This window comes from Phycodurus eques, chromosome 3 (genome assembly GCF_024500275.1).
Source record: "Phycodurus eques isolate BA_2022a chromosome 3, UOR_Pequ_1.1, whole genome shotgun sequence".
NCBI classification, from domain to species: domain Eukaryota; kingdom Metazoa; phylum Chordata; class Actinopteri; order Syngnathiformes; family Syngnathidae; genus Phycodurus; species Phycodurus eques.
In genome coordinates, this window is record NC_084527.1 from 219,952 (window position 1) to 239,780 (window position 19,829).

The following is a 19,829-nucleotide window of genomic DNA, read 5'->3' on the forward strand; positions in this document are numbered from 1 at the left end:
GAGGCGCCGGAATCGGCTTCGCCGGCGTATGTACCGCAATCCCGGCCCAGCAGTAATCCGCCATTAGTGAGTTCTCGCGTGAGTTCAATGTGTCCCGAGAACTCGGGAAAAAATGAGTCAGAAAAGCAGTTGGAAAAAATTTTGTCAGAAAAACTGAAACAAATTAAAAAAAAAAAAAACAAAGCCCTCAAAAGCAATACTCAGAAAAACACGATTTTGGTTTTTTTAATCCAAGTGAATGCAATACGCAGTGGAGTTTTCAAGCTTCCGCTGTGGTTTCTTAGTATTAGAATTGGTGTTTATTGCGAATCAGAATCGATCAGTCAAACAGAACAAAGTTTCTAGAGGGTTAGAGAGAAACGAAAGCACTAATTGTAACCGGGATGAGAAAAGGAAATCATTACATATCTACAATAATGAAACGTTAGACATGAGTGTTGCGTGGCCAATACGCAGTATATAATGTACAACATAGTACTTTAGTGCATGGATTGTGTAGAAAGTCTCGAGAACAGGGGTCACCAATGTGGTGCCCACGGGCAGCAGGTAGCCCCCAAGGACCACTTGAGTAGCCTACAGGCCTGTTCTGAAGCTATTTCACCAGTGATGGGACATTGTGATTTCCTAGGAATGTTTCAGAGGTGAACATTTGAAAATGTAAACACTTGAGATTTATGAAAATAATGTTGCATATTGATATTTATCATTCCTACCTTGTTAAATCGTTGTTGATATTATGGTGATGAATTATTAACAGCTGGATCAGTCTCTTCATTAAGTATTAGTAATCCCGCCAACGGACACGCAGGTATTGCGTCCCTTCCGCCGCGGAGGTGGCTCCAGTTGCCACAACTCAGGCGGCTCCCCGAGGCAAATTGGGGAGCAGCTCGGCCGTTGGACGTGTTTATCCGCGACTTGCCTTTTGGTGGTGTGGTCAATAAAGTGCGAAATCTTGTTGCTCCCATTTCAATGTCTTCACTGTTATTTAATTACATTTGTACTCGTGACCTTTGGAGTGTTTGTTATTTTGGGTTATTTAGCCATTGATTTGTTTCATTGTCTAATTTTGTTGAATGCATATTACAAATAATTGTAAGCTTTGACATATTGTTAAGCAGACCTTAAAAAAGTCATGGTGACAAAATGACCGAGCTTCTCACAAGACCCCGAGATACTTGAACTCCTCCACTCGAGGCGGGATCTCACCCCCGACCCCGAGAGGGCACGCCGCCCTTTTCCGACTGAGGACCAATGAGCGGCTCATTTAAGAATCCCTCCCGTGATCGGGGATCAAAGGGAATGAGTGAATGATTGTAAACGTCATTCATCATTCCAGACTCCCGAATCACTACGTACTGGACATATGACGTGCACAGGGATCATCTTGAATTGCTGGGCTGTCAGTCACAGACGTGACAACACGAGATTTGATGTTTGTTTGATTTTAGCGATACTTTCCTACATTTGGGCAATATACATGTTGATCGTACGTTTGTAAGTTCAAACAGTGAAGTGAAATTGAAACCAGTGCAACTGCTGTTAATCAGTTACAGCTGCTATAAAACACGACAAAATGTGCAAATGTGTTGTTGTTAGGAAGAAACATTTGTGTGTAGTGTACATAGTTTAAAAAAAGAAAACAATTAAATGTTAAGAAATAAACAGTTCGTGTGTCATGATTTATTAGTTGTGCAGCTCCTCGTATGTGCACCTCGGCCACCAGGGGGGCAGTACAATATAGACAGGGATATACAGGAAGAGGACGCTCACAACTGCTCAATAAGTAAGCTGCAGTAGTATTTTCCATTTTTTGCAGAGGATTAATAATATATGCCTATGAGTATCATTATCTGTCTATGTGTCAACACAATGTGTTCTTTAACGTTATAACACCAGAGATGCTGTTTGTTAGCCCGTCTACGGTGTTAGCATTAAGCTGGCAGCGTTTCCTAAGGCAAATTTATGTGGTTGTTTAAATACACAAGTTATAATTCTCTGAGTTTTGTTTAGTTTGACTGTAAACTTCAACTGTGAATGACAATAAACAGCTTAAAGTCAACAGTCCCATAAAATGTCAACAACAGTCCAAAAAAAAGTCAACAGTCCCAAAAAATATCACTGACAGTCAACAAAAAAGTCAACAGCTAATAGAAAATGTCAACAACAGTCATGCCGCCCGCAGGCTCGGTTACGCCGCGTCACGGAATTCTGACATCGCCGAAATCATAAGGCGGCGGCGGCGATCAGGCTGAGGGCCAGCGGGAGGCGGAGCCGTGAGGTCACCGGTGGCGAGGCGGCGCTTGTGTTGTCGTCAAGGCAACCGCTGTTCTTCAGACACACGCGCTGCTCGCAGTACACACCTGAATGCACACACACCACAGCAATACGTCACAAAGCGCATCACCTGACGTGACATCATCAGAGTGCATCACCTGACACGTGACATCATCAGAACAGATCACCCGACACGTGACATCATCACGCCGCGCTTACCCGCAAAGTTGTCGGCACACTCGCAGCGCAGGAAGTCCACACACGTGCCGCCATTCTGACACGACTGAGCCTCATCGCACACGTTGGCTGATTGACAGTTACGACTTGTTAGTTAGTCGTCCGTCCGTCAATCGACCATCAGATCCCTCCCCCTGTTCCACGTACCTGTGCAGCCGACCCCACCTCCTCTCCGGGTGTATCCCGGCAGACATTGGTCACAGCGCCTCCCGGTGGCGCCCTGCCTGCACTGACACGCCCCCAAGGCGGCGCAGTGCCCGGACCGGCTGCCGACGGCGTCGCACTCGCACTCTGACACGCGCGCACACACCACACGACAAAACAACAACAGCGCAACACCGTCGTGAGCCACTCGTAATCCTGTTTTGGGTTTTTGTTCGCTGTGTTTCTTTCTTGTCTTCCTGTAGGGGGCGCGGCGAGCAGGGAGGAGTGCAGCAACGGCACGCACCTGGACAAAATCTCACACACGTGAGCTAACAAAACCGAAGAAGTAGAAACATTTCCAGATATGCGACGAGATTTGCCGAGTGTTTCCGGACGTTGCCGGAGCTGGGAGTCTGGGAAAATGATCGCCATTTTACCCTCATTGGGCAGCCGTGGCCCAATGGTTAAGATCAGCGCCCGCCACCGTGGGGTTCCTAGGTTCAAGACCCCGACCGGACCATCCTCCAACATCCCCCGGGCTCACGGTTGTGGTGTCCTTGTGCGAGACACCGATCCCCCGAAATGCTCCCCGGGCGCTTCAGCTGCCCCCTTGCTCCATTGTGTTCCACTAACATGTGTATGTGTTCACTGTGATGGGTAAAATGCAGAGAACATATTACGTGTGCATGCATGCATGTTCGTGACAATAAAAAGTGATTCTTCTTCTTCCATCCATCCATCCATCCGGGGGCAGTAGCTTTAGCAGGGACGCCCAGACTTCCCTCTCCCCAGCCACTTCATCCATCTCTTCCGGGGGTATCCCGAGGCGTTCCCAGGCCAGCCGAAGGACGTAGTCTCTCCGGCGTGTCCTGGGTCGTCCCCGTGGCCCGGATCACCTCACCGGGGAGGCGTCCGGGAGGCATCCGAATCAGATGTCCCAGCCACCTCATCTGGCTCCTCTCGATGTGAAGGAGCAGCGACTCTACTCTGAGATCCTGCCGGATGACCGAGCTTCTCACCCGTTGTCTAAGGGAGAGCCCGGACACCCTGCGGAGGAAACTCCTTTCGGCCGCTCGTATCCGGGATCTCGTTCTTTCGGTCACGACCCGCAGCTCGTGACCGTAGGTGAGGGTAGGAACGTAAAGCGAGAGCTTCGCCTTTCGACTTAGCTCCTTCTTTTCCACAACGGATCGATACAAAGTCCGCATCGCTGCAGACGCTGCACCGATCCGCCTGTCGAGCTCCCGTTCTTTCGGAGGTGGGAGTTGAAACTCCTTCTGACAGGGGATTCCGCCAGACGTTCCCAGCAGTCCCTCACAATACGTTTGGGCACGCCACGTCGGACCGGTATCTTCCCCCACCGTCGGAGCCAACTCACCACCGGGTGGTGATCGGTTGACAGCTCCGCCCCTCTCTTTACCCGAGTGTCCGAGACATGCGGCCGCAATTCCGATGACACGACCGCAAACTCGATCGTCGAACTGCGACCTAGGGTGTCCTGGTGCCGAGTGCACGTGTCGACACCCTTATGCTTGAACATGGTGTTCGTTATGGACAATCCGTGACGAGCACAGAAGTCCAATAACAGAACACCGCTCGGGTTCTGCTCGGGGGGGGGGCCGTTCCTCCCAATCACGCCCTTCCAGGTCTCTCTGAACTGCACCAAACAGCAGTCAGGACCCGTCCCCCCACCCGAAGGCGGAGGGAGGCTACCCTCTCGTCCACCGGGGTGAACCCCGACGTACAGGCGCCGGGCCGGGGAGCACTACGTATGCCCACACCCGCTCGGCGCCTCTCACCGTGGGCAACTCCAGAGTGGAAGAGAGTCCAACCCCTCTCGGGAGGACCGGTACCAGAGCCCGAGCCGTGCGTGGAGGCGAGTCCGACAATATCTAGTCGGAACTTCTCGACCGCACACACCAGCTCGGGCTCCTTCCCTGCCAGAGAGGTGACATCCCGCGTCCCTAGAGCCAGCTTCTGTAGCCGGGGATCGGATCGCCGAGGTCCCCGCCTTGCTTTGGAAAATACTTCTTGCGGTTTGGGGAAGCCACTTTTAGACAACAATCGACTTCGGCCAAGACATGCTTGTTTTTATTTACGGTCTTTTCCTTTTGCAGAATCAGGTTGCGTCTTGATTGGCTACATTCCGCCATGGCTCAGGAGACGTGGGCCTTCCCCACACACACAAAGCTTTTAGGTCGGAAATATTGAGCCCAATTGTCTTCATGTTTGTACCGGGCCTACACTGGGACCGAGAAGACTCTGGATGACGGCTTTTTTGTTTTTGTCGACTCCGTGTTAATGTTTTTCATTTTATTCCTGGCTTCTACTCTTGTTATCTTTTTAGCATCTTCTCAGCAACATTTCTTGTTCCACTCCTTCCTTGTTGTCACCGAGCTTTTGTACAGCGCTTTTATGCGTATTCGCATTTTTGCATTTTTTTTGAATGGGCGGACCCATCCTTTTATTTTCTGAAAATGTCATTCCTTTACTGTTTTTATGCTCAGACCAAAGCACTGTATCATATAAAAGTACAGTGGCACCTCGATTTAATGGATGAATGGGCGGCCGGGGTCATCCATTACAGCCGATTGTCTATTATATTGCAGCACTTTTTTTCTTGGGTTTTCTTAATACAAAATTGTTTGATACTTTTTTTCCATGGCCGACAACACAATACAGTACAAAATTACTGTAAATAAACACAAAAAAAGCTTGAAAATGTTTATCCAAACTGAGCTCCTGCAGTGGGGATTTGTACCCCGGCCTGCCGATTTCAAGAGCGCAGGGAGTCCGCGCGAGCACATGGCTCATTAACATCCGATTTGCATGCGTCCTGGCACATGGAAATGAGGTCACGCGGGCTCGCGGCGCCAGTCCATCTTGTGGCATCTTGGTATCAAACAACTGTGTTAATGTAAGTTGCCGAGTTTCATGTAGTGCTTGTGTGGCATCAGAGGCAATTATAAGCAATTCTTCTGGATTTCACTTTTTGTTCAGATTGCCTTTTTTTAAAAATCGGATCAGTTTTCGTGTTTGTTGGTTACTTTACCAACAATAAAGACTGTTGGTATTTCACAATGTAAGCAAGCGTGTGTGTGTGTGTGTGTGTGTGTGTGCGTGACTGACCCACACAAACATCCTGGTGATCGAGCGGCAGCTTGTCGTTCCTATAGTAACCGAGACGACAGTGTTGGCAGCGGTGCCCTCTGGTGTTGTGTTTGCAGCTCACGCACGTCACCACGTTGAGGAAGTCCATGAAGCTGCAGCGGTTCGAGTGGCCGTTGCACTCGCACTCTGACACACACACACACACACACACACACACGCACACACGCGCGCAGGCAGAACGGAAACCATACAAATGTTGCTGGGACATCTGGTAAGAATTTGCTAACATACTTGTGGTGTACAATCATGCTAACACAGCTCATGAATGTTGGTCAAGGGTGACAACTATGCCAATCACTACATGATCACTAAACTCATGATCATGACCAGGGAGGTTTTTTGGGAATGTGGGAGGAGTCAGAGCCACTGGGTCGGGGACAAATGGTGAAAGGGGAGGAGCTGGAGTTGCCGGGGCGGGGTTAGCGGCATCGGGGCGGGCTTACCCTGGAAGGTGACGTAGGCGATTTTGGAAAGTTTGCTGCTCGTCGCACTGCCGGGTATCAAAATCTTCTGAGTCGCTTCGCAGGCAAAAAAAAAGAAAAAGAAAAGACGTGTAACTGTGGCAACGCATCAGGAATACTCTAAAGCTAATACTGGCGCCATGCTCCTTTGTTACCTTTTTTCTCATAGCCTTTTTCCTCTTTCTCGTCTCTCTTCGCTTTCTCTTCATTATCTTTTTCGTCTTCCTTCTCTTTTACTTTCTTCTCTTCTAACTCTTTCTTTGCCTTCTCTTCTTTCTTCTTTTTCTCCTCTCCTTCCTTCAAACCTTCTTTTTCTTCCGACTCCACAGCTGTCAATCAAACACATTGTTCAGCTACTTCTTTCACATTTAAACAAATTCACGAACAAGCATCTATCTATCTATCTATCTATCTATCTATCTATCTATCTATCTATCTATCTATCTATCTATCTATCTATCTATCTATCTATCTATCTATCTATCTATCTATCCTATCTATCTATCCTATCCATCCATCCATCCATCCATCACCTTTTTCACTGGTTTTCTCCTCTTTTCTCCATTTTTCTGACTCTTGCTCTCCTTGCTGAGTTGCCAAAGAAGAATCCTCTCTTGCTTCGTCAAATCTTTCAGGAGAATCAGGTCTTGATTTCTGCTCAGGAATTTTAGGGCTAGAGTCCGAAGACTGTGATTCAGGTTCCTGACGGCTTTCAGCTCTTGTTTGGCCTGTTTTGGAATCCAAACGACGTTCAACTGAATCTGATCCAGAATCCGGATTGGAACTTTCTATTTTAAGAGGTGTCGATGGTGCAGTTGAATCCCGATCGAATGAATTCAAACCAGAATCTGGATTAGAGTCTTCTGTTCCAGGACGTGTTCCAGGGCCATTGGAATCCTGATCTACTGTCTCAAATCCCCAATCTGGACTTGAATCTTCTGTTTTAGGAGGTGTTCCGGGTCGAGTGGAATCAGGGTCAACTGAATCTGATCCAGAATACTGATTTGAACGTTCTGTTTCAGGTGGTGTTTCAGGGCCAGTGAAATCTGAATCAACAGAATCTAATCCAGCATCTAGACTGGAGTCTTCTGTTCCTAGTCCAGTGGAATCCTGATCTTCTGAAAAAGGGAAGGTGAAGTCTACTGGGGCCAAGTCTGCAGTAGGCTCTGACCAATCTGCTGCAATTGGCTGTTTGTCCTGTACAATTTCTCCAATTTGCGAAGGAGGTATGTTCAGAGCAGCATCAGGAGCTGGGGAGCGCACCTCAGTAGGAAGTACTTCAGAAGAAGGTTCAACCAACGAAGGAGTTACATCAGAAGAGGGCCTGTCAGGAGGAGCTCTATCAGAAGAAGTTGCATCAGGAGGTGAATTTGGCGGAAATCTTTTCAGCTGTGTTCTATCACTTTGCGTTCCATCCACAGGAGCTGCTTCAGAGAAAGTTGTGTCTGGAGGAGATCTGTCAGACGGTACAATTTGATCCAAACTGTCTCGTTCAGGGGGCGTTGCATCTTCACGAGGAGGTTGCTTGGCAAGCGGACTATCAGGTGGAACTACATCGGCAGGTGGAACATTTATCTTGGTGGACTTGGTTTCTGGAGGGACATCAAGAGAGGCTACATCAGGGGTCGGTATCTCAAGTACGGTTTTGTCGAGAGGAGGTACATTAGTGGAGAGTAGATCAGAAGGTCTGTCAGGAAGAAGTCCATTGGGAGTGGGAGTTACATTATCGGGAGAAGTATCAGGAAGAAGTCCTTCAGAAGCTTCAATGGGGAGCAGGTCATCAGTAGGAGATCCTTCGGGAGGAGGTCCATTAGAAGTTCCCGGTGTCAATTCAGGATCTCCAGCAGTAGATGTCTGAGGAGTTGGAGTATCTCTGGAAAGGACCGTGCCATCGGATGGAATTACTTCTGACATCCAGAAACTTGAGCTTGAAGGTGAGAAGCTGCTGGTGGACGTCCACAAGGGGACAAAGTCGGTCTTGTCAGGGGGCAGAGTCACTGGGTCAGAAATAGACACCTGAGAGTCAGCGTTGATGTTTGAGGTCACCCTAGTGCCACTTGGTACCATTGGACCGCTAATGTCTAAACGCAGACGGACACCTGAGGTGCCAACAGCAGGAACCGCCGGAGGAACGCTAGCACCCCCTGCTGATGCTGAGTCACCGCTTCCCCACTTTAGACCTACGGAGTCCGGAATAGTAGAAGACCTCATATTGTTGTACTCTGTCAAAACTGTGACAGAGTTAGGTGTAAAACTGTCTGTCGCAGAACTGTAAATCATAAAACTGTCAGTCATAAAGCTGTCAGCTCCTGAGCTGGAAGAGCTAGACATTTGAACAGCAGAACCACCTGCAGTCCAAGTAGAACTAGAAGACAAGTCAATAGAAGTTGAAATAGAGAAAGTATCGGTTGTTTCCATTGACGTAATAGTTTCAAAAGTGGAAGTAGTCCACGAACCACTAAGGTCAGCAGACGTACCAAAATTCCTAGTAGTAAAACTAGAAGTAGAAGAGTCCATAGGAGAGGTAGAGAAAGACTCAGACGTGTCCAAAGAAGTGATCGTTGCAATTGTTGAAGCAGTCCAAGTACTACTAACGTCGGTTGTAGTATCAAAAGTCAAAGTCATAAAACTAGAAGAAGTAGAAGTGTCAATAGTGGAAGTCGAATAAGTGTCAATGATTCCACGTGTTGAAGCAGAACTTCTGTCAGAGTCATCAGCCACTGTCAGAGAAGAACATTTACGGCTTTTTAGTCCTTTTCACTTTTCTACAACAACGCACTAACACACATACACACACTCGCATGCTAACACAATTGAACATAAATCCAATAACACAAAATTAAGCACAGTCAAAGGCAATGAAAGTAGACCGAGTAAAGTTGTCAAATCAAGATCAGACTCATCCCCAAATTAAACTCCTTGTGAATCTCCAACATGACCTGGAATCTCCTTTAGAACCTCACACATGATCTGAAACCTCTTTGAGATCCTCACATACTGTCTGAGCTGAAACGATCTTTTCAACCTCATACCTGACCTGAAACCTTCTTTAGATCCTCCCATATTATCTGGAACCACCTTCAGAACCCTAGGCTGACCTGGAATTTCTTTCAAAACCTCACACATGATCTGGATCCTCTCACAATCTCACATCCTGTAGGATCCTGAAATCGCTTTCAGAACCTCAAATATGAGCTCAGAGAATTAGTATGTGTATGTGTGTGTGTGTGAGATAGAGATTGACATTCTAGTGCACTAAAAAAGATTCAACAAATGGACGTACGCACACACACACACACACACACACACACAAACCACTTGTCGCTGTTTTAAGAAGACAGATTAACGTTTCGCCATAATGCTTCTGCCCATGCCCGCTATCTTTCTGGATGGATGGATAGAGAGATACTTACTGGTTGTTGTTTCTGCCGCTTCACCTAAAAAAAACAAAATACAAAAACAAAAAAAATACGATGGAAGAATGGAAGAATACAACCAACACTGTAGATATAAAAACATTAGTAATCAAAAGATCTGATTGTGTGTGTGTGTGTGAGTGTGTGTGTGTGTGTGCGTGTGTGTGAGCGTGCGTGTGTGTGTGTGTGTGCCATACAAGCGTTGGCGGTGCCTCTGGATAGAGGCAGGAAGCTTCCGGGCATCCAGTTGCGGGACTCAAACCCGGCGTTGCAACGTTGGCAGTCTTGTCCGCTTGTGTTGTGTTCACAGTCACACATCAGCGTGGCATCACGTAGCGCACAACGAGATGCGTGCAGGTTACATTTACACCTGTAACACACACGCAACAATTGTAGGAACATATTGTGAAAATGGAGTTTGAATTTTTGTGTGAAATAGTTGTGTGCAGTCGTGGTTTTCGTGTGTAGTTAACCAAGTGAACCTTCAGTTAGCGACGAAAATGCGTCTGTGAGCAAGATCGACTCAATTTTGTGATGTCACAATTTGGTTGAATTGCATAATCCCATCCCCACACAGAGTTTCTCCACCCATGATCCGGCAGCCAGGCCTCCATTTTCAAGCAACGTTGAGGCAAAGTTGTCGATATGGGAGCAGCTACACTAATTGACAAAGTGTAATTGGGCGGCTTGGTGACGAAGTGCTGCCTCCGCCAGGGAAAATCCATAGTGGGAGTCGAAGAGTCTCCTCAAAAAGTGTCTCAATTTGTTGATAGTCGCTTTTTTCAAAAACAACTGCTAGAGGTGTCATAAAAGTGGTTAAATATAACCACAAAGTTGGCAACACTGAATAGTGTTGTGGATAAACAGCTCCAAAAAAAAAAAAAGACACAGACAATTGGAGGTGATGATGTGATCTTTTTATACATGGTCTCAAATATTTCTTGCAAGCCGCTTTCATTCTTGGAACTGTGTGGACAGTCAGAACAATGAGAGGATAGTCTCTGAAAAGGAAGCTCACTGATTAAACATGTTTTCGGACAGTTACACAACGGGGCAAAGTGACCCAAGCCTATGGTGCAAATTCACTGTAGTTTGTTCTGCCATACATTCCCCCCTTTTGGTGTCAATGACCCCAAACCAAACTGCTTCATGTTTCCTCTCTGTTGCGCGCTTTGTGGCACCGCCCTCGCACTGCCCCCTTGGTGTCATGGTAACAAAAGCCGTAATCTTCAATCGCATGAGACGGAAACCAACCCCCCAAAAAACAAACAAGTGATTTCAAGCAAGTGACAATGTGGTTTTGGATGTACCTGGCAGGTACGTCGATGTTGGAGATGGCATAGAAGTATTTGAGCAGGTTATCTCTCTGGACATAAGTCCCGCCGAGAGCCGGTCGCAGGAGTCTAAGGCGAAGGTTGGTGAAGGTGAAGAAGTCTCGCAGAGCTTTGCTGCTCTGCAGCCGCGTGTACAACGCGTCCATGTTCAGGAGTTTGGGGCCCGCAAACACTCGTAAGCGAGCTCCCACCTCAAATACCACCGTCTTCTCCTCCTAGGGGTTAGCATTAGCATGTTAGCATCTCTGGTGCAAACTCAAAGACCACCTAGAGGTTAGCATTAGCATGCTAGCGTGTTAGCCTGTTAGTGTCTCTGCTCTAAACTCAAACACTCCTGTCTTCTCTTCCTAATGGTTAGTGTTACCATGTTTGCATCTCTTCTCCAACCTCAAATGCCACCTTCTTCTTCGTCTGAAGTTTGGCATTAGTGCATTAGCATTTCTGCTCCACCCTGGACCAGAATACTGTTGATTTGACCATCCTATGAGGGGCTTTGTCATCCACATGTTGCTTAACAATGCTACACAAACTAAGCCACGAGATTATTATTGAAAGGTTTCTGTCCAAACGTCACCTTGGCGCCCACCCATCTGGAGTACTGCTCTGTGCAGATGACCCTGGTCACGTTGCTGGGCGCCAAGTCAGACACTCGCTTGGGCGGCATGCCAAACGTCTCCATGCAGTCGTCGGCATAGAACTGGTACGGCTGCCACGTCAGCCCTGACGCAGGAAGTACGACAAACAGCGTGACTGGGGGAGTACGCCGACCGTGTGACACGGGACGTACGCCGTCTCACCTTTGTCCGTGGACTTCTCGAACACCATGCTGGTGGGGCGTCCGTATTCAAAGCTGACCACCAGGTCGTCCACCACCTCCAGACTTTTGTTCCAGGACAGCGTGATGTTGGCCAGTAGCGGCTCGGGATACTTGGACCACGTGACCGTCTGCCAGTACGTGATGAGCCCGCCCCTTTCCCGGTCCCCCATCAGCTGAGGCGGGTGAGACAAATCCGGACTGGACGCGTCGCACTCATCGCTGCACAAGTACGGGTTCTCCTAATCGAGGAAACACGGTGACGCAGACGTGCGGACGGGAAAATATCAAGACGTGAAGACACGAGCACAGGAAGACACAAGGACAGGAAGATGGAAGGACATGAGACTATGAGGACATGAAGGACATTAAATCATAAAGACATTAACTCTTTGACTGCCATGGATGTTTCTATTCATTAACTGGAATCCGACTGTTTACTGCCCCCGACAAACATATACACTACGTCAACTACGTTTTCAATGGAAGGCTTGGAAGAGGGTCTCGCGTAGCATGTCTGTGAAATTCAGGTTTGTATACCATGCTAATGACTAGCAAATCCCTGTAGATGGCGATGTTGTATCGCGTTGAGATCAGCACAGCTTTTGAGTAGAAAATGAAAGACAAGATTAGGCAGTGAATTTAATCTCTTCCCATTGATTGTGAGCTAGAGAAATGCCAATTTATTGGAAATTGGACAAGTTTAGGCACCTGACACTCCAACAAAGTATGTATATATACCTGCATATATGCTATAAACGGAGTATGTGTTGTGGTAGCTACTACAAAGCGTGTGTTGCCATGGTAACGTGGTTGATGTAATGAATGGCGAACGGCATGTAAAAAAGGCGCTGACAATTAACTCGAGCCATGCGCTGAGTCTGCGTTCACGCCATGTTTCTTACTTGTTAATAAATGATTATTTTGCCATCAAAATCCCTTTCTCATATTTGTTTTTGTTGATTTATAGTTTCAGGCAGAGGTGGGACCAAGTCATTGCTTTGCAAGTCACAAGTAAGTCTCAGGTTTTTTGCCCTCAAGTCCCGAGTCAAGTCCCAAGTCGAGACCGGCAAGTCCTGAGTCGAGTCTCAAGTCGAGACCAGCAAGTCCTGAGTCAAGTCTCAATTCGACACAAGCAAGTCCCGAGTCAATTCCCAAGTCGACACATGCAAGTCCAGAGTCAAGTCCCAAGTCGAAACCAGCAAGTCCTGAGTCAAGTCTCAAGTCGACACATGCAAGTCCAGAGTCAAGTCCCAAGTCGAAACCACCAAGTCCCGAGTCAAGTCTCAAGTCGAGACATGCAAGTCCCAAGTCAAGTCGCAGTTCCTACACATTGAGTTTTGAGTCTTTTTGAGTCTTTTTACCAACAAAATAAAAATATATTTTCATATATATAATTTATATTTAATGAATATGTATATTATATAGTGGGTTTTCTCCGGGCACTCCGGTTTCCTCCCACATCCCAAAAACATGCGTAAATTGGAGACTCTAAATTGCCCGTAGGTGTGACTGTGAGTGCGAACGGTTGTCTGTTTGTATGTGCCCTGCGATCGGCTGGCAACCAGTTCAGGGCGTACCCCGCCTCCTGCCCGATGACAGCTGGGATAGGCTCCGGCACGCCCGCGAAACCTCGTGAGGAGAAGCGGCTCAGAAAATGGATGGATGGATGGTATATTATATAGTGCATTTATATATTTATAATATTTTGAAATCCATATTTATTTATCAAAACAAATTTGACAAACAAGTGCATTGAACCTTTATAAAAACTAAATATACAAACTAAATTTTTTCACCTTTAAAACCAATCTTCAAACCGATTGATTGGACGTTTTCAGTTATTCTATGAAAATGCTATGCTATGACTTACTTTTTCTCATTTTCATTTCTGAAGTGACATTAAACTAACCCTAACCCTGAAACTGCCCCTCCTTGAGCCGTCACCTTATCGTGGTGGAGGGGTTTGTGTGTCCCAATGATCCTAGGAGATAAGTTGTCTGGGGCTTTTTGCCCCTGGCAGGGTCACCCATTACAAACAGGTCCTAGGTGAGGGACCAGACAAAGCCTTGATGATGACGACAAACGATGGAGCTCGAAGGAGAGCCCCTGGTGGCCGTGCCTGCACCCAAGGGGCCCGGCTGGGCACAGCCCGAAAGCGTAACGTGGGTCTCCCTTCCCATGGGATCACCACCTGTGGGAGGGGCCATATGGGTCGGGTGCAGTGCCAGGTGGGCGGTGGCCGTAGGCAGGGACCTTGGCGATCCGATTCCCCGGCTACAGAAGCTGGCTGTAGGGACGCGGAATGTCACCTCTCTGGCAGGGAAGGAGCCCGAGCTGGTGTGTGCGGTCGAGAAGTTCCGACTAGATATAGTCGGACTCGCCTCCACACACAGCTTGGGCTCTGGTATCAGTCCTCTTGAGAGAGGTTGGACTTTCTTCCACTCTGGAGTTGCCCACGGTGAGAGGCGCCGAGCAGGTGTGGGTATACTTATTGCCCCCGAGCTCGACGCCTGTACGTTGGGGTTGACCCCAGTGCATGAGAGAGTCGCCTCCCTCCGCCTTCGGGACAGGGGACGGGTCCTGACTGTTGTTTGTGCCTATGCACCAAACAGCAGTTCAGAGTACCCACCCTTTTTGGAGGGGGTGACGGAGAGCGCTCCCGCTGGGGACTCCATTGTTCTGCTGGGGGACTTCAATGCTCACGTGGGCAATGACAGTTAGACCTGGAAGGGTGTGATTGGGAGGAACGGCCCCCACAATCAGAACCGGACCGGTGTTCTGTTATTGGAGTTATGTGCTCATCACGGCTTGTCCATAACGAACACCATGTTCAAGCATAAGGGTGTCCGCACGTGCATCTGGCACCAGGACACCCTAGGTCGCAGTTCGATGATCGACTTTGTGGTCGTGTCATCGGACCTGCGGCCGCATGTCTCGGACACTCGGGTGAAGAGAGGGGCGGAGCTGTCAACTGATCACCACCTGGTAGTGAGTTGGCTCCGACGGTGGGGGAAGATGCCGGTACGACGTGGCGGGGCCAAGTGTATTGTGAGGGTCTGCTGGGAACGTCTGGCAGAATCCCCTGTCAGAAGGAGTTTCAACTCCCACCTCCGACAGAACTTGGCTCACGTTCCAGGGGAGGCGGGGGACATCGAGTCAGAGCGGACCGTGTTCCGCGCCTCCGTCGCCGAGGCGGCCGACCGGAGTTGTGGCCGTAAGGTGGTCGGTGCCTGTCGTAGCGGCGATCCCCGCACCCGTTGGTGGACACCAACGGTGAGGGATCCCGCCCGGAAGAGCTGGATGAAGTGGCCGGGGAGAGGGAAGTCTGGGCGGCCCTGCTAAAGCTACTGCTGCCGCGACCCGACCTCGGATAAGCGGTAGAAAATGGATGGATGGATGGACATTAAACTGACCAGTCACAAATGACAATTTGCATCCAGTAGTGCTGCAATTAGTCATCCAATATTCTACTGACAATTCTATCGGAATAATTAAGTATGAAGATAAAATATATTTTTGCTCGGTTAAAGGGCAATTATGAATCCACGAGAAAATGAGACATTTTACTGAATAATGAACGACCAATTGGTTTCCTCTTTTAGATAATCAACAGTATTTTTCTTACATTCAGATTGTGCATAGAGCAGGAAACTGCATTTTCTTGTCTACAAATATTTCTAGTGAGGCAATTTCAAACACAAATATAAATAGATTTCAGTTTAAACTTGGCATTTCTTGTGAGTATCAAAAACATACGGTATTCATTCAAAAAAAGAGGAACACAATTTTGTCTTCTTGTTATAAAGGCGTAATTTTATCCAACTGTGGTACATCGGTCAGAACACTAGGGGGCATTACATAAAAATAGTATGTGAAAAAGAGCCGAAGAAGAGGACACGAAGAAGAATGTAGTTTCATCTCGAATAGATGCTAGCTGTGTGCTGATCGATTGGTAAATAAAGTGAAGAAAAAACGAAATACGATACGAGACTGATTCTTGAGAACACTACACAGACTAAAGGAATGTATACTTTATTTAGATGTTACATTTATTGTAGATTTATGTTCTACTGTTTTTTTTTTTTTTAATGAAACTAACTACACATTAGCAATAATGGTGTAGAACACTTTGACCTAATAAATTATCATTAAAATCTTAAGCATTATGGTGTCACTTATCATATTTTCCTGTCGTAAAACAGCAAGAGAAAGCTAAAAAGTGTTGGTTTCTCAGTGCTTTGTCAACGTAGCGAGTCCAAGTGAAGTCACAAGTCATTGCTGTTCAAGTCCAAGTCGAGTTGCAAGCCTTTTAGCATATTGTCAAGTCGACTCTAAAGTCATCAAATTCTAGACTCGAGTCTGACTCGAGTCCAAGTCATGTGACTCGAGTCCATAGCTCTGGTTAGAGGTGTCACAAAAGAACAAAATATGAGATCAAAGTCACAGTTCTGCTTTGTTGAAGGTGAAATGTTAAAGCCAATCCATGTTCTACCGCTGATTTCTAAAGAACGGAAAAAACTAGAAACAAGTCTTTTTTTCTGTTGAAAGAAGAGTGTCTATGCCTTCTTTTGGTAGGTTTGGTGCTTATTTTGCCGCAGAGCACAATATTCTGTGCGTCTTCAAAGATCAGTGAAACTGCTCTAAATGGCCTGGCGATAGGGGGACCCCTGCTTTGAAAAGGGCTGGCAGTCAATGAGTTAAGACATGAAGAGAGGAGGACACAAAGATGTGACAACATGAAGACGCACTGAGGACACTGACCAGAGTGCAGAATCGTTCCGGGGGGTTCCCGCAGGTGACCCCCGGTGGATCAACTCGTATCTGCATGGCTTCTTTCATGTTAGCGGGCGGCGGCTGGCAGGCGGAATCCTCCCATACGGGCCCCGCTTCCCAGCCCGGATCCACCTTGGAGCGACAGGCGTCAAATTGACATCGACAGAACGTCACCAATAGGAGCAGGAGTGGGAGGGGCTTGAGGCGGTCCATGGGCGGGTCCTCTGGGGTTACAAGGTCCTCGGGGGGGCGCGGAGTCCTCGTGAGGCAGCGAGGTCCTCAGGGACGTGAGGCATCGCTTGCCCGCATGGCGTTCATTTCTTGGTGTGTCGGAAACTGCCAGTATGGTTAGCTGCTAGTGACCTGCTGCTTACCGTGGCAGCTGAGTGATTGTCACGGTGACCATGTAGCAGTCACGATGCCGCGTGTGTCAGTCTGGCTGGAACGTCTGTCAGTCAACACACACCCTAATTAACAATGTAGACGAGTACAACATTGTCTGAGGACATGACCGGCAAGTGCCCCAATATTACACAATGTAACGTCATGTGACAACATCAATACTGTGTTACACTGTGTTATACAATTCAACAGGATGTAACAAAGTAACATGATGCACCACAGTGCAACTTAATGTAACAACAACAAAATGTTACACTATGTTATACAATGTAACAAAATGTGACAAAATGTAATGTCATTCATCGCAATGCAACACGATGTGACAACGCCAAATGTTCCACTATGTTACACAATCTAACAAAACGCTACAAAATGTAACGCGATGTATCGCAATGTAACATGATGTGACACTAACAAAATGCTACACCGTGTTTCAGAATTTAACAAGATGTAACAAAACGTAACGTGATGCATTGCAACGTAACATGATGTGATAACAACAAAATGTTAAGCTGTAACACGTTGGCAGTCTTGTCTGCTTGTGTTGTGTTCACATGCTCTATGTCGTATGTATGTCGTGCATTTACACTTTCCCCCAAGTAGTATACATGTACATATACTTCTATGTACGTACTACATGTAGTATTGTACCTGTGCACTTTTACTTGAATAATGTACTAAACTACATGTACACTTGTACAACCCCAATTCCAATGAAGTTGGGACGTGCCCATGAACAAGACGTTGCTTGGATGGCAGCATATGTTTCTCCAAAACCTGTATGTACCTTTCAGCATTAATGGTGCCTTCACAGACATGTAAATTACCCATGCCATTGGCACTAACACAGCCCCTTACCATCACAGATGCTGGCTTTTGAACTTTGCGTCCATAACAGTCCGGATGGTTCTTTTCCTCTTTGGCCCGGAGGACACGACGTCCACAATTACCAAAAACAATTTGAAATGCGGACTCGTCGGACCACGGAACACTTTTCCGCTTTGCGTCGGTCCATCTTAGATTAGCTCGGGCCCAGAGAAGCCGGCGGCGTTTCTGGGTGTTGTTGATGAATGGCTTTTGCTTTGCATAGTAGAGTTTCAATTTGCACTCATGGATGTAGCGCCGAACTGTATTGACTGACATTGATTTTCTGTAGTGTTCCTGAGCCCACGCGGTCATATCCTTTACACATTGATGTCGGTTTTTGATGCAGTGCCGCCTGAGGGACCAAAGGTCACGGGCATTCAATGCTGGTTTTGGGCCTCGCCGCTTCCATGCAGCGATTTCTCCAGATTCTCTGAACCTTTTGATGATATTATGGACGGTAGATGAACTACACTGTTGGACTTGTTGACAAAGAGGTGAACCTCGCCCCATCTTCGCTTGTGAATGACTGAGCAATTCAGGGAAGCAATCACCGGCACCCCCCTGTTCCCAATGAGCCTGTTCACCTGTGCGATGTTCCGAACACGTGTTTGATGAGCATTCCTCTACTTTTTTGCCACCTGTCCCAGCTTTTTTGGAACATGTTGCAAGTTAATGATTTATTTGCTAAAAACAATCAAGTTTATCAGTTTGAACATGAAATATCTTGTCTTTGTAGCGTATTCAATTCAATATGATTTGCAAATCATTGTATTCTGTTTTTCTTTATGTTTAACACAACGTCCCAACTTCATTGGAATTGCGGTTGTCGTTAAAGGCTAGGGTAGTACATTTGCACTCACTAAGTAGAACAATCGAGCTAGTGGTCAACAATTTAGTCTTTGATGTAGTTGTTCATCTAGCCTGTCAGAGAAAATGGCCTCAAGGTGGCGCTACAATCATCCACTCACAACAACTTCTCACCTTTTTTCAATTGCTCTTCAGAGTCGATCAAGCTCGAAGTCAGAGAGGCGTCTTCCTTCTTTTTGCGGTTTCTTTCTTCCTCTTTTGATTCTCTCTTTCTTCCTTTCTTTCTTTTGCTTCTTTCTTGCAGCTCTCTTTTTCTTTCACTCCACCGCCTCCTCTTCTTCCTCTCCTAATCTCCTTCTGTCTCATCCTCTTTACGCTTCTTCTTCTTCTGATGCGTCACTCCCTCGGCCCCGCCTCCTTTGACTTCATAATCACATATCATCATTATAATCATCATCATAATCACCGTCATCATCATTACCGTTAATCAGATGACTGTCACTTTATTAGGAACACATGACTTCATTCGTTTCTTGGTTTTATGTTTCAATGGACTGTCTCACGCACACACACACACGCACACGCGCACACACACACACAGGTGTTAAATCTCTTTATGTTAATCTTCATTCTTAGCCCTCCGCTGACGGTTTTCCAGCCACTTTTTGACTTGGCCAACCGCAGATAGCGTAGACAACAAGCACCGGAAGGAAGTCATCCAATGACAAGAATTTTTTTTGATCAAGAATTGTCATTGTAGTACACTTTATTCATGTCAAACAATAGTGAATTATCATTGATATTACTGTTTAAGAATGAAACACTCATTTTCTATAGTCAACAAAAAATAAATGAAGGATGAATAAATAAAGTAAAACAATAAAATGGACAGATTTGATGAACAATTCTTGATACTGTAAATGCTCGGTGGACGGAGCGGCACCCGTGAGGTCTGAGGCCCGCACTTTGCCCACCCCTGATTCAGCTTTGACGTCACTTCGATTGTCGCGTTTCTGAGGTGACGTGACGCCACGCAGCGTTCTTAGTTTTGTTCATTGTACATATCCTTTTCAAAGTTAAGATCATCGCCCGTCACCGTGGCGGACCTAGGTTCAAGACCCCGACC

General features: G+C 46.9%; 1 protein-coding gene across 6 annotated transcripts; it reads right to left on the minus strand.

The window, feature by feature from the left end:
- Positions 1–1,671: 1,671 nt before the first annotated feature.
- LOC133399599 (mucin-2-like) lies at positions 1,672–19,049 on the minus strand. 6 transcript variants are annotated; one of them, XM_061671192.1, is made up of 14 exons: positions 18,878–19,049; positions 16,616–17,075; positions 11,835–12,093; positions 11,612–11,757; positions 11,014–11,252; positions 9,901–10,073; positions 9,701–9,724; positions 6,821–8,467; positions 6,443–6,616; positions 6,270–6,344; positions 5,785–5,952; positions 2,659–2,802; positions 2,494–2,580; positions 1,672–2,360 (listed from the first exon to the last, which is right to left on the minus strand). In XM_061671192.1, the coding sequence occupies exons 2-14, from the start codon at positions 16,838–16,840 to the stop codon at positions 2,224–2,226; spliced, it is 3,498 nt and encodes a 1,165-aa protein (XP_061527176.1). In that variant the 5' UTR covers positions 16,841–17,075; positions 18,878–19,049; the 3' UTR covers positions 1,672–2,223. The 6 variants fall into 6 exon arrangements, 5 of the variants coding, with proteins under 5 accessions (XP_061527176.1, XP_061527170.1, XP_061527171.1 ...); XM_061671186.1 differs by having other exon boundaries at positions 6,821–9,007; XM_061671187.1 differs by having other exon boundaries at positions 6,821–9,007; positions 16,616–17,094.
- Positions 19,050–19,829: the final 780 nt, after the last annotated feature.

Bases quoted from the DNA above. Each gene is read 5' to 3' on its own strand.
- LOC133399599 (XM_061671186.1), bottom strand. From the start codon at position 16,840: ATGGACCGCCTCAAGCCCCTCCCACTCCTGCTCCTATTGGTGACGTTC. The intron at 12,094-16,615 runs GTCAGTGTCCTC...TTCCTCGATTAG, and splicing joins CGGAACGATTCTGCACTCTG to GAGAACCCGTACTTGTGCAG. The intron at 2,803-5,784 runs GTCAGTCACGCA...CGCGCGTGTCAG, and splicing joins TCACCAGGATGTTTGTGTGG to AGTGCGAGTGCGACGCCGTC.